Source organism: Hippopotamus amphibius, chromosome 16 (genome assembly GCF_030028045.1).
Source record: "Hippopotamus amphibius kiboko isolate mHipAmp2 chromosome 16, mHipAmp2.hap2, whole genome shotgun sequence".
NCBI classification, from domain to species: Eukaryota; Metazoa; Chordata; class Mammalia; order Artiodactyla; family Hippopotamidae; genus Hippopotamus; species Hippopotamus amphibius.
This window is the reverse complement of record NC_080201.1, coordinates 17,747,671-17,760,225: the sequence shown is the minus strand read 5'-3', so window position 1 is coordinate 17,760,225 and position 12,555 is coordinate 17,747,671. Positions and strand designations below refer to the sequence as shown.

The window sequence follows — 12,555 nt, the reverse complement described above, 5'->3', positions numbered from 1 at the left end:
CTTCTGGCGGAAGTGTTTGGACATCTTATTATTTAGAGTATTTGAAGTCAAGAAATTAAAATTAGAGCTAGTATTGGATTATTCTTAGATCTCTTTTGGAAAAACATAATAGTATATATTTTGCTAGGCATAAGATAGTTTCTGTTTTCCATTTATCCAGAATGATTTAATTTGATGATGTATCTGCAATTATCTATTTTCTTTCAGTACCCAAATTTTAGTTGTGAGTTTAGGTGAGTAAAACAGTAAAACAGGAAGGGCCAAAGGAATTGTCTGTAGGACCAGCTGAAGCTGGCTACAGAGATTTCTCCTAGTTGAAGTCATTTTTATCTGGTCCCTAGACTATTACTGTGACCTCACATTGGGCCCCTCTGGCTCACGCTTTGCTTCTCTGAATGAGTCCACAGTTTGCCAGATTAAACCAAATCCATGATAAGAGCGTGGTGAAAAGCAGAGGCTCTGGAGTTAGGCACACTGGAATTCGACCCCAGCGTGCAGTTTTTTGAATTAGTAAGCCTTTCTATCCCTCACTTTCCTTACCCATAAAATGGGGATGACAACAGTACCTTCCTTATAAGTCCCTTTTGAGAATGTGTGTGTGTGTGGGGGGGGTACTTAACACAGAGCATGGCACATCATAAGCCCTTCAATAAATGGTGATTATTAATCTTCCTTAAATAAAAGAGAGAACAGGCCAGTTGGGATTAAATGTTTCCTTCATGTAAGTTTTACGCTCACATAGTTAAACACAGTGAATGACCACACTACAGTTGGCGTTCCAGCCCAAAATAAGGGAAGGTCTGTTTTATTCATGGTGGCTCCACAGAGCTCTCAGAGAGGAGTTCTTGAAGAAATCTAACTCTTCTTCTTGAAACTGCTGTGTCAAAAGGCATCAGAGTAGCTAAGACCGTGGAGGCAAGGACTAGTGTCCTCTCACTGTTGTGGACCGTCCTCTTAGTGGTGAGTAATGCTCATAGGAGTCTTCTTTGGAAGCTAGATTTGATTGGAAGGACTGAATTCAGATTGGTTACATTAACCTTGAGTCCCCCAATGCTATATTTTATTCATAGACATGTTTGTCTATTTCTGCGTTTGAAATTTCACTTGATACTTCTCTTAAAGAAGTTTCACTGTATTTTTACTTTCTTAAAAGTGACGCTGAAGAAAGTTTTGTAAAGGAGTTTTGGGTTTTTTTGGCTGTGCAGCTTGCAGGATCTCAGTTCTCTGACCAGGGACTGAACCTGGGCCACGGCCGTGAAAGCCCGAAAGCCCAGAATGCTAACCGTGAGGCCACTGGGGAACTCCCTTTTTTTTTTTTTTAAAAGGAAACATTTTGGGCTTCCTAGGTGGCGCAGTGGTTAAGAATCCGCCTCCCAATGCAGGAGACACGGGTTCAAGCCCTGCTCCAGGAAGATCCCACATGCCACGGAGTAACTAAGCCCGTGCGCCAAGAAAAAAAAAAAAAAAAAAAAAAAAAAAGGAAACATTTTGCTCTTTTGAAGTCTGTATAGCATACTGTTAATCATCAGTATGACTCAGTATATTTGTATATTTTTAATTTCTACATGTCCTGTTACATTAACGTTCAGTTTATACCTTTCCCTTCCTTTTTCAGTCCTGCACAGGTGGGAAGACGCAAGTCAGGTGTCGGGCCCCAGCCTGGCTCCGGCGTCTGTGCGGGCAGCTCCTCTCTGAAAGGTTGATGAGACCCAGTGGCGTTCAGGCAGTGGTGCGGGGCATTCTGGAAGGAGCAGGTGGTAAGAGATAGATGTTTGTTGCTTTGGTATCCACGTTCCTTTATTGGTCTTTAGCATTTGACTGTAAAACCTGATGGAGACTAGACTTTGTGCCTTTGTGGAGAGTGAGGAGGTTAAACCTTAATGAGCTCCTTTTCCCAAAAAACTCATATTCTTGCCCCTTTTCTAAAAATAGTTGTGATACACTGCTCATGTTGTTGAGTAATATTGTCAACTGTTTCAAATAACTTATACTATCAGAGGAAAGCATTGCACCGGAAGTTTAGGTAAAATCCTACAGAAAACGTGAAATTCTTTGTGGAAAAGGGCCAGGGTGCTAAGAGGACTTCACCTCAAGACTTAAAATACAGAACAGTTCTCCTGAAGCTGGAGATATCCAAGAGATGCAAACTTTGGGATAAAGTTTTAGATTCTTTTCCACAATTATATTCTCTTAGTCCTCATTAAGAGAAGAAAAGTTAATTATCATGCTACGTATGGTAGTAGTTTTTAATTTATATTTTTTGATTTTTAAACAAAATTATACATGCACATAGTTGAAAGAGGCAATAGGTCTACAAGGCTTTTAGAGAGAAGGAGCAGTCCTTGGCAGCTTCCACTGCGTTTCCCATCCCCAGAAACAGCCACTTTGAACATTTTGAGCAGGTTTCTTCTGGTACTTATTTACCTCTGTTTCTCTAACTATAATGTGTATACAGCACCTTCTTCATTTTTCAGTTTTAGGCATCATGTATCAACTCAGCATGAGGGAAAAAGGATTTTGTTCTCTTTCGCAACCCTACCATCGTTCGCCCGAGCATACTTCCCATCCCCTTAATATAGTCGTATCTTAATTTTGGTTAGATCGGTGTTCAGTGTTTATACTCTTCTGACTGTGACTATGATGTACAGCTGAGCTAAGTAGCATACTAGGACTGCTTTCCCTTTTCTATACGACTTTTGTACATCTTGTTACTAACTTCAGTTAATAGCAATCTGTGTTGTTTGTCTGCTTAGTTTTTTATGTACTTATCACTAATCTGTTCTCAAATTCTCCCCCAGTTGTTTAAATCTCCTTTTAATACATTCAGATACATCAGCTATTCTATGTTTTATCTTCTTGAAGACATCTCTCTTTCTCTCTGAGTAATCTGGACCAGTTACCACTACAGAGCTGTCATCCTAGGTCTCCCTTTACCTTTTTCCTGGTGATCCCCTTGGTTTTCTTTTGTGTTCGGTCCCTTATCTCCTGTATCCCATGCACATTAATTTCCTATTGCTGCTGTAACAAATGGCCACAAACTTAGTGGCCTTTGGATGGAAATAACATGTAAACTGAGCCCTGAAGGCTGAGTAGGAATAAGCTTGTTGAAGCGTGAGGGAAGAGGATACAGTGAGAGAGGATCCATGTATGAAGGAACTGACATGGAAAGGAACTGAGGAAATTTCAGTATGGGTAGAGCAGGGAGGGTAGAGAGCAGAGGGAGAGTGGTATGAGATGAGGGAGGGGTGTGAAATGAGGGTGGAGGGGCAGGCAGGGGCCACATCATGGAGGCATTTAGGCCTAGTTCAGGGTTTTGAACTTTATTCTCAGGGCAATGAGACACCACTGGAGGGTTTTAAGAAGGAGAGAGACATGATCAAATCTACATTTTACAAATATCTGTCTTGATGTATTGTGAGGAATGGGTTGGGTTAGAGAGAAGCGGGGGGATCAGTTAAGAAGCAGAATCTGAGAGATCCCGGTGGCTTGGATCCGTGCTGTGGCAGTGGAAATGCAGAGAAATGAATGAATGTGAGATGTATGTAAGGGGAAAGAGTTGCCAGAACTTAATGAAGGGCTGGATATGTGGGGAGGTAGGAGAGGAGAGAGAATCGATCTCGACTTTCTGTTTCTGGGGTGGCAAATGTATCTTGGTTCCATCAAACAAAAGTGAGGTCCGTGTGGTTGATAGACAGTAGTAGATTTGGTCTGCAGTGGCTGTAATGTTGCCTCCCCAGTTCTACCTGCAGTGGCTTCTAGGGCCAGTGAAATGGAAAATTATCAGTTAGCTGTGAGAAGTTGTCACACGCAGATAGATCTTTGCCTCTTCTTTTTCCGAGAAGGCTTAGACTTTACCCAAGGGCATGCAGATTGGAGAGCTGCATAAGAAACTTAGAACCCTAATTTTGCTACTTATGCATATATGCATATATGTACTGTTTATTCTCAAAAATGATTTGAGGCAGTTTATATTTACTCAGATATTTGCTGTTTCCAGTATTCTTCATTTCTTTGTGTAGATCCAAATTTTAATTCAAATTTCCTTCTGCCTAAATAACTTTAACCTTTCTTATAGTGCACATCCGCTGGCAATGAATTCCCTTAGCTTTTGTTTGTTTGAAGAAGTCTATTTCACCTTCTTTTGTGAAAATATTTTTGCTGGATACAGAATTCTAGGTTGATAGGTTTTTCTTTCAGTGCTTTAAAGATGTTACTCCATTGTTTCTGGCTTGCATGATTTCTGATGCAGAGTCTGCTGTCATTTTTGTCTTGTTCCTCTGTATCTGATATATCTTTTTTTTTTTAAAGATTTTTCTGTTTATCACTAGTTTTTAGAAATTTGATTATGATATGTCTTGGTATGGGTGGTTTTCTTCATGTTTTTTTCTGGTTAAGTTTTCTTAAGCTTCTTGGAGCTGAGGGCTTATAGTTTTCATCATATTTGGAAATTTCTCGGACATTATCTCTAAATTTTTTTTCTGTCTTCCCTTCTTTTCTCTTTCAGACTTTGAATTATACCTAATACTGTACTTAATGTTGTCCTACAAGTTACTGTTACTCTGTTGATTTTTTTCAGTCTTTTCTCTCTGTGTTTCATTTTGGATAATTTCTATTGCTACATGTTCAAGTTCATTGATCTTTTATTCTGCAGCGTCTAAGTCTATCTGGCATATTTTTCATTTCAGATTTTTTTTTTGCTGAGCCGCTGAGCTTTCAGGATCTTAGTTCCCTGACCAGGGGTTGAACCTGGGACCTCAGCAGTGAAAGTGTGGAGTCCTAACCACTGAACCACCAGGGAACTTCCCTCATTTATTTTATTTTTCATTACTAGAGGTTCAGTTTGGGTCTTTTTATTATCTTCCATTTCTCTCCTCATTCTCTCCTCATGATCATCCTTTTCTTTACCTTTTTGAAAATTGAGAATAAAATTATAATACCTGTTTAATGTTCTTGTCTCCTAATTGTCATCTCTGTTTTTATGGGTCTGTTTTTATTGATTTTTCCTTCTTGTTATGTTCCTTTTTGCTTCTTTGCCTATCTGGGAGGTTTTTAAAATTAAAACGTTATTCACATACCGTAAAATTTACTCTTTTAAAGAGTACAGTTTAATGGTTTTTAGTATAGTCACAGAGTAACCATCACCAATATCTAATTCCAAAACATTTTCATCATTCCCCCCCAAAAACCTCTTACCCATTAGCAATCATTCCCATTCTCCCCTCCTCCAACCCTTTGTAAGCACAGATCTACTTTCTGTCTTGATGGATTTGCCTGTTCTAGATATTTCATCCAAATGGAATCATGCAATATGTGGTCTTCGGTGTCTGGTTTGAGTCACTTAGTGTAATGTTATACCACGAATCAGTCCTTTGTTCCTCTTTATGACTGAGAATATTTCACCGAGTGGATATGCCTGGGAACTTTTGAACGTATGTCAGATGTTTTAATTTTACATCGTTGAGTGCTAGATTTTGTTGTATTCCTTTTTTGGGCTTTGTTCTGGGATGCAGTTAATTTTCTTGGAATCAATTTGAGCCCTTCAATCCTGGCTTTTAAGCCTTGTTACTGTGGGTCTAGAGCAGCCTTTAACCCAAGGTAACTTGGCACCACTTCTGGGATTTTACTTGATTTTCTGTGATGTAGGAGGCTTTCCCACGCTCACTAGTGGGAACATAATTGCAAGCCCTGTGTGAACTCTGGGGATTGTGCCACCTACTCCTTTCTGGTGTTTCTTGCCGTGGGTTTTCTTTTTTACCCCCGCACACGTACACAGATCGTACTCCACGAAAGACTTGAGAGGGGATTCCTCTGCAGATCCCCGGAGCTCCCCCTTGTGTAGCTCTCACCTCTCTGGTGTTTTGCCCTGAGAATTCTAGCTGTGTTGGCCTCCCTGAACGCTGAACTATGTTTCTTCAGTTCACCAAGACAGCAGGCTTTGTTTGGACTCTCAGCTGTGGCGTGGCCTCAGAACTCTCTCTAGGTGGTAGGCCAGGGTATTCATAGAACTCACCTTGTTTGCTTCCTTTCTCTTAAGGGTCAGTGTCTTGGGCTGTCTTGTTGTCCAATGTCCGAAAACCATTGTTTATATATTTTGTCCTGTTTTCTAATCATCTAAGATGATAAGGTAAATCTGGTACCTTTTACTCCGTAGTTTTGGTTTGAGACAGTTTGAATGACATGATGCATATAAAGAGACAGAATAATAATAATAATATTAATCATTTAAAAAGTAATAAATACTAAGAAGAAGCTAGCGTTCAAGTCATACGAATAATATTACAATGGTTAAGTGCTACTTTTTTTCTCTGAACTTCCCAGAAACCAACATCAAAAGGAAAGTACAGGAATAGATTATTTTACCGAAGAAATGAACAACTTTCAGTAGGGAAAAAATAGTTTTTACTCTAAATGTTAAGGACCTTATGTGGTGAACTGTGATGACTTTTTGACATCTCTGTCCATTGCTGGCAGCCGGGGCGGCTGGCGGGAGTGCTGCTGAGGCCACAGCCGCTGACTGGAAGAAGTGCGACCTGATCGCAAAGATTTTGGCCTCTTGTCCCCAGCAGTCTCTCTCACCAGAGGATTATTATAGAGATATCTGCCCCCAGGTAAATAATCTTGTTTCTTTTGACTGTTTAAGGATTATCTGCATATTTATAGAAAGAGGACTTTTAATGTTTGTTTAATATTAAATTAAAAGCAGTATAATGTTTATTATTCAGTGAAGGGCCTTCTTAATAACTGATTAAAAACCTGTGGGAGGGCTTCCTAAGTGGCGCAGTGGTTAAGAATCCGCCTGCCAATGCAGGGGGCATGGGTTCGATCCCTGCTCCAGGAAGGTCCCACATGGCTGTGGAGCAGCTAAGCCCTTGCGCCACAACTATTGAGCCCATGTGCTGCAACTACTGAAGCCCACGCGCCTAGAGCCTGTGCTCCGCAACAAGTGAAGCCACGGCAATGAGAAGCCCGCGCACAATGAAGAGTAGCCCCCACTCACCGCGACTAAAAAGAATGCCCATGCACAGCAAAAAAGCCCCAACACAGCCAATAAAATAAATAAATAAATAAGTAAATAAATGGATGAATAAATAAATAAATAAATTTATTTAAAAAAAAAAAAACTGTGGGAGAGACTGACCTGTTAGGTTTAAGAACCCCTCACCATTAGTAACTGACTAGCTCGCTCTCAGAGCTGGAATAGGAAGCTATAGTTTCATCACAGTCATTGTCTTTTCTGTGTTTTTTATTAGTTTTTTAAAAAATAAGTATTAAATAAACAAGGGAAATTAGCATGGTACACAATTTTAAAAGCACAGAAAAGTAAGTCTCCCTCCCATCTCTGTACCAATTTTTTTTTTTTTCTCAAGTTTTGGCTATGTTCGGTCTTCATTGCTGCACATGGGCTTTCTCTAGTTGTGGTGAGTGGGGGCTACTTTTTGTTGTGGTAGCTTCTCTTCTTGCAGAGCGCAGGCTCTGAGGCTGCAGACTTCAGTAGTTGCGGCACGTGGGCTCAGTAGTTACGGCACACGTGCTCTAGGGCACCCAGGCTTCAGTAGTTGTGGCATGCGGACTTGGTTGCTCCGTGGCATCTGGGATCTTCCCAGACCAGGGTTCCAACCCACGTCCCCTGCATTGGCAGGTGGATTCTTAACCACTGCGCCACCAGGGAAGTCCCCCAATTTCTTATTTATTTTGCAGAGATAGTCTGTGTATTGTGTGTATACAATTATATGTGTATGTATGTGTGTATATATTCTAATTTTTATCCAAATGATAACATGCTACAACACTGTTTTTCAGTTTTGCTTTTTTGTGCTTAACAATGTATCTTGGAGATCATTCCATATTGAGCTGGGTACGTGGTATTTTATGATATTATGTACCATAATTTGTTTAACCAGCTTCCTGTGAATGGACATTTAAGTTGTTTCCATTCTTTTGTTGTTACAAACTATGTTACAGTTAATATCTATAAATCTTGCCTATGTGCAAGTATTATCATAGGGAAAATTCTTAGAATTGAGATTACTGGTTCAAAGGGTATATGTATTTAAATTTGTGACTGATATTATTTATGTATCTGTTTTCCCACACCTTTGCCTGGGCAGTGTGTTACAAAACTTTTCTTTGTTAATCTGATAGGTGAAATGTGGAAGGAGTGTTCTTAGTCAGCACTCCCCATGCATTTAGATGTAAGATATGCCTTTTGCAGTACAGTGTGAAGAAAGTCATTCAGTCGTTATGCTGGTCTTCAGGGTTCTTACGGGTAGGCATGCATGGGAACAAATATCACAGTGCAGAATCTTATGTTGGAAAATATTAAGTATCAGTTATCTTACAGTATAAAGTTATCATTTGCAACGATGAGTAAACATTTTCCAAAACTAGCAGCTACAGTTTTGGCACTTAAGAAAATCATAGGTTTTAGTCTTAGTCTTACTGAGTCTCTATTTGGCAGTGTCAGAGGTCACATACAGTTTTTGAACCAAAGATTCTCCTGTCTACAAAAAGTACAAGAGTTGGTTTTAAAGCAGGAACAGAATGTGCTTTTCTGTAGGGTGCTTAGACCCAAGCCTGAGAGATCAATGTTTATTTTTGAGAATAAAGTAGACTCTTGTCCAGACCTGACAGGCTCTTCAGATTCTGAATATATTTATATGCATTGACCCTGTAATTGCTATTTATCATAGCAAAATTTGGGGGGGGAAACTGAATATCTGGAAATAATATTTTTGAAGAATTTATAACAATATGAGAAGGTTTCAGCAATACACAAAACTGAATATTAAGTATGGCCTCAACTGGAAAGAAGAAAAAAAGAATTATACAGGAAACATGTTGGAAAAGATATACCAAAAATGTTTATAGTAATTTGGGAAGATTTAATTTTCTTTTTAAAATTTATTCTCCAGATTTTCTGCGATGAGCATGTATTTTATAAATCTGATAAAATTGTTTAATTAAAAACAGCTCCTTCGATTCTCATACCCTTTGACACTGGATTGTTAAAAAAAAAAGTGTTATTGCAGTGAACTTATTTTTTGGCATAAAGAAAGTAATGTGTTCTCTTCTTAGTTAGTATAATGCTTCTTGCAAAGAGCCTGGTATTTACTTCATGTAATTTTTCTTTTAGATTTTGGATTTATTTCACTTTCAAGATAAATTGACAGCACGTCAATTTCAGAGAGTTGCCACCACTACCTTTATAACTATGTCGAGAGAACAGCCACAACTGGCAGCAAAGTACTTACTTCAGCCAGTGTTAGCTCCTCTTCATCGATGTTTAAATACAGCAGGTAAAGGAGGAAGTCTGGTGGTTGGGTGTCCCTCTAAAGGACCTTCTTCCATGTTTTGGATTTAAATGACTCAAGTCTGTGGTTGTTCAGTGTCTTTGGTTTTACTTTTTTCTCCCCAGCTTTTTATTTTGAAAAATCCACTTCGTAAAAGTTCTAAGAAGAATGCATCGTCCCACCCCTGTACACTTCTCATAGTCAACATTTTGGCATGTTTACTTTCTCCTTCTCTCTTCCTACACACATACATATTTTCTTCTGAAGCATTTGAGAGTTAGTTGCAGACATCATCTAATATATGGACTTAATTTAAATCTCTTATTTGTCCCAAGAATTTCCTTTATAGCTGTTTTTTAAAAATTTCATTGCATTTACTTGTTATGTCTTTTTAGTTTTCTTTAATGTGGAATAGATCCCTAATAGTCTTTCACTGTGACACTTTCGAAGCCCAGGTTATAGAATGCTCTTCAATTTGTAATTGTCTAATTTTTTCCTCATGATTATAATCCAGGTTAACATTTTGGCAGGAATACTACATATTATGATTTTTTTTTCAGTCCATCAGATTAGGGACACATGTTGTCAGTTTATTCCATTATTAGTGATGTTAAATTTTGTTATTTGATTAAGGTGGTAGCAATACCTTCCTCCCTTTATAATTAATAGTAATAATCTATGGGACAATAGACGTATGAGACAGTGTGAATATTCTGTCTCCCAACAGTCCTTCATACTGTGGGTTAGTATCCACTGATGTGTGTTCAAGTTTAACTTCCGGTCTAGAGCACTATGCTTGGCAGGCCTAGATTCAGTGCAGTTGTGGGTCAGTTATTTTGTCCTGGGCCTTGTTCATTTATTCAAAGAATATTTATTGGACATCTATTTACCAGGCATTCTTATGTGTTAGGTTACATCTGTACCACCAGCTACATGTTTTGCATATACAATCTGTTGATAACAAAAGGGATTGGGTAAGAATAGTCGATCTTATTGTATATATACCGCATTGTTGCCACTGGAAAAACAATCTAAAGTATAAGCTTTCTTATTTTGTTTTTCATGTTGCATCACATTTTTGGACTATGTGGCAATTATGATGAATGATCATATTTTATCAACTCCAAGATGCACTTTTTTTCACATTAAAAAAAACTTCTATTTTGGAAATCTTTTTCACATTTTAGCAACCCTGATATCTAGATGCATCTCACAATCGTTGCTGGCCAGATAGCAGTTGTGGGATTACCTGCGCCTGCAAATGAGTGCTAAAACTTGTAGAATAGATGTCAGTGGCTTAGAAGAAAATCATGAAGGTGATAGTAAAGTGGAAGACTCTTAGGGATATCACATCACTGCACTGTGTGCTACAGAGGACAGTATATGATGGCAAAACATAGATACTGGTCATGGTGTTGAAATGTTTCAGAAGAGTCAGACACTTAATGTGAAGTTTGAATTCCTTGTCCCATTTATTCCAGTTATGTAGCTTATATCAAGAACAATAGGGAGTTCCCCAGCGTTCCAGTGGGGAGGGCTCCGTGCTTCCACTGCAAGGGGGCATGAGTTCCACCCCTGGTCAGGGAGCTAGAACCTTGCATGCTGTACGGAGAGGCCCTCCCCCCAAAAAAAGAATGATATATAACAAAACTGTGTAAGATACATCTGAGTTCTCTTAACACTTTTGAAAAAAAACTGTTTTAAAACATCTTATAGGGAAATTTTCAAACACACGTACAGAGACTAGTATAATGAACACCTATGTACCAGTCACTCGGACACAGCCATTGGTTCTGCCATTTTCATTTAATTTAATCTCCAACTTTTCATGCATTAATTTAAAATTAAAATTCTAAGTGATGTTTCATAGGTTACTTGGCAGTGTTTTTTTTTTTTTTTCTTTCTTAGCAATACATAAAATAACAATGCATGTTTATAATCAATGAAAGATTCTATGAAATATTGTATTTGAATGGTGCTATATTGTAACCATGTTGATTTTGTAATTTTAGCTGTTACTTCCTGAACTTTCTAGCAAAACTTTTTCCCTTAGGCCCAGTTTCTTCTATTCAATGAGGTGCTGAGTGTGGTAATTTTGGTTTTGGTTCTTTAGAGATTCCGGAGAGTGACACGGTGCCAGGGACCATTTTGGTGACAGAAGAAGAACTTAGTAGATGTATTGAGGATGTATATAAGGTTGGTAATTGGAGTCACTAATGTTTTTAGTAAATGTTTGTACTCAGTCTTTTAAAATAATTTTGCCTTTTAAACTAGTACTTAAAAATTGGAATGACTAATCTTAAATTCCAAACTGTCAAAATCTTTTTACCTTGAAAACTGGAAATTATAAGCTGTTAGTGAAAAAACTGATACATTTTGAAACTCTGTCAATTTCATCATTTACTCTGAATCTTTTTCTTTTTTTTTTACTCTGAATCTTAAACAGATCAGATTCTCTAAGTGGTACATGCTGCTGATGAAAGCATGTCTGTTGAAGAAATTGACAAAGGCATTTGAAATACCATAGGCTTCCTAAAAGTGTATGATAATATTGAATCTACTTTACAATTTTTTATAGAATCATCATCATAAAGAAGTAAGTTTGAATAAATGAACCACGGAAATGACTTCCTAAATATATACTGAAAATGACAATATTTTTATGTAAATTATATGTTCTCTATGATTGTAATCTTACATATGAAATACACATTTTAAGGCAAAAATGAAATCCATTGTGTTAGCCCCAGATGGCATTGGGGTAAATATTCTTCTTTGAAGTTTATTTCAATACATTTATAATAGTATTTCACTATTAAAAACATTTACAAGAGTGAACAACTTTCAGAATTATATTTCATGTGAAAAGGTACAGCCACTTTGGGATTATAGTTTGGCAGTTCCTTAAAAAGTTAAACATGGAGTTATCATATGACCCAACATTTCTACTCTTAGTTATATAACCAAGAGAAGCGAAAACATGTTCATGCAAAACCTGTACCCAGGACTTCCTGGTTGGGAATCCGCCTGCCAATGCAGGGGACAGGGGTTCGATCCCTGGGCCAGGAAGATCCCATATGCCACAGAGCAACTAAGCCTGTGTGCCACAACTACCAAGCCTGTGCTCTAGAGCCTGAGAGCCACATCTACTGAGCCCGAGTGCTACAACTGCTGAGGCCTGTGTGCCTGGAGCCCATGCTCCGCAGTGGGAGAGGCCACCGCCTTGAGAGGCCTGTGCACCACAGAGGGGAGTGGCCCCTGCTCT

At 38.4% G+C, this 12,555-nt stretch overlaps 1 protein-coding gene across 1 annotated transcript in view; it reads left to right on the top strand.

The window, feature by feature from the left end:
- Positions 1 to 12,555, top strand: part of TANGO6 (transport and golgi organization 6 homolog) — a 172,143-nt gene that overhangs the window by 18,101 nt on the left and 141,487 nt on the right. The window contains exons 4-7 of the mRNA XM_057711664.1: positions 1,616 to 1,757; positions 6,472 to 6,608; positions 9,134 to 9,296; positions 11,404 to 11,486. Of these exons, the coding sequence (XP_057567647.1) occupies positions 1,616 to 1,757; positions 6,472 to 6,608; positions 9,134 to 9,296; positions 11,404 to 11,486 (525 nt within the window). The remainder of the gene's footprint in view (positions 1 to 1,615; positions 1,758 to 6,471; positions 6,609 to 9,133; positions 9,297 to 11,403; positions 11,487 to 12,555) is intronic.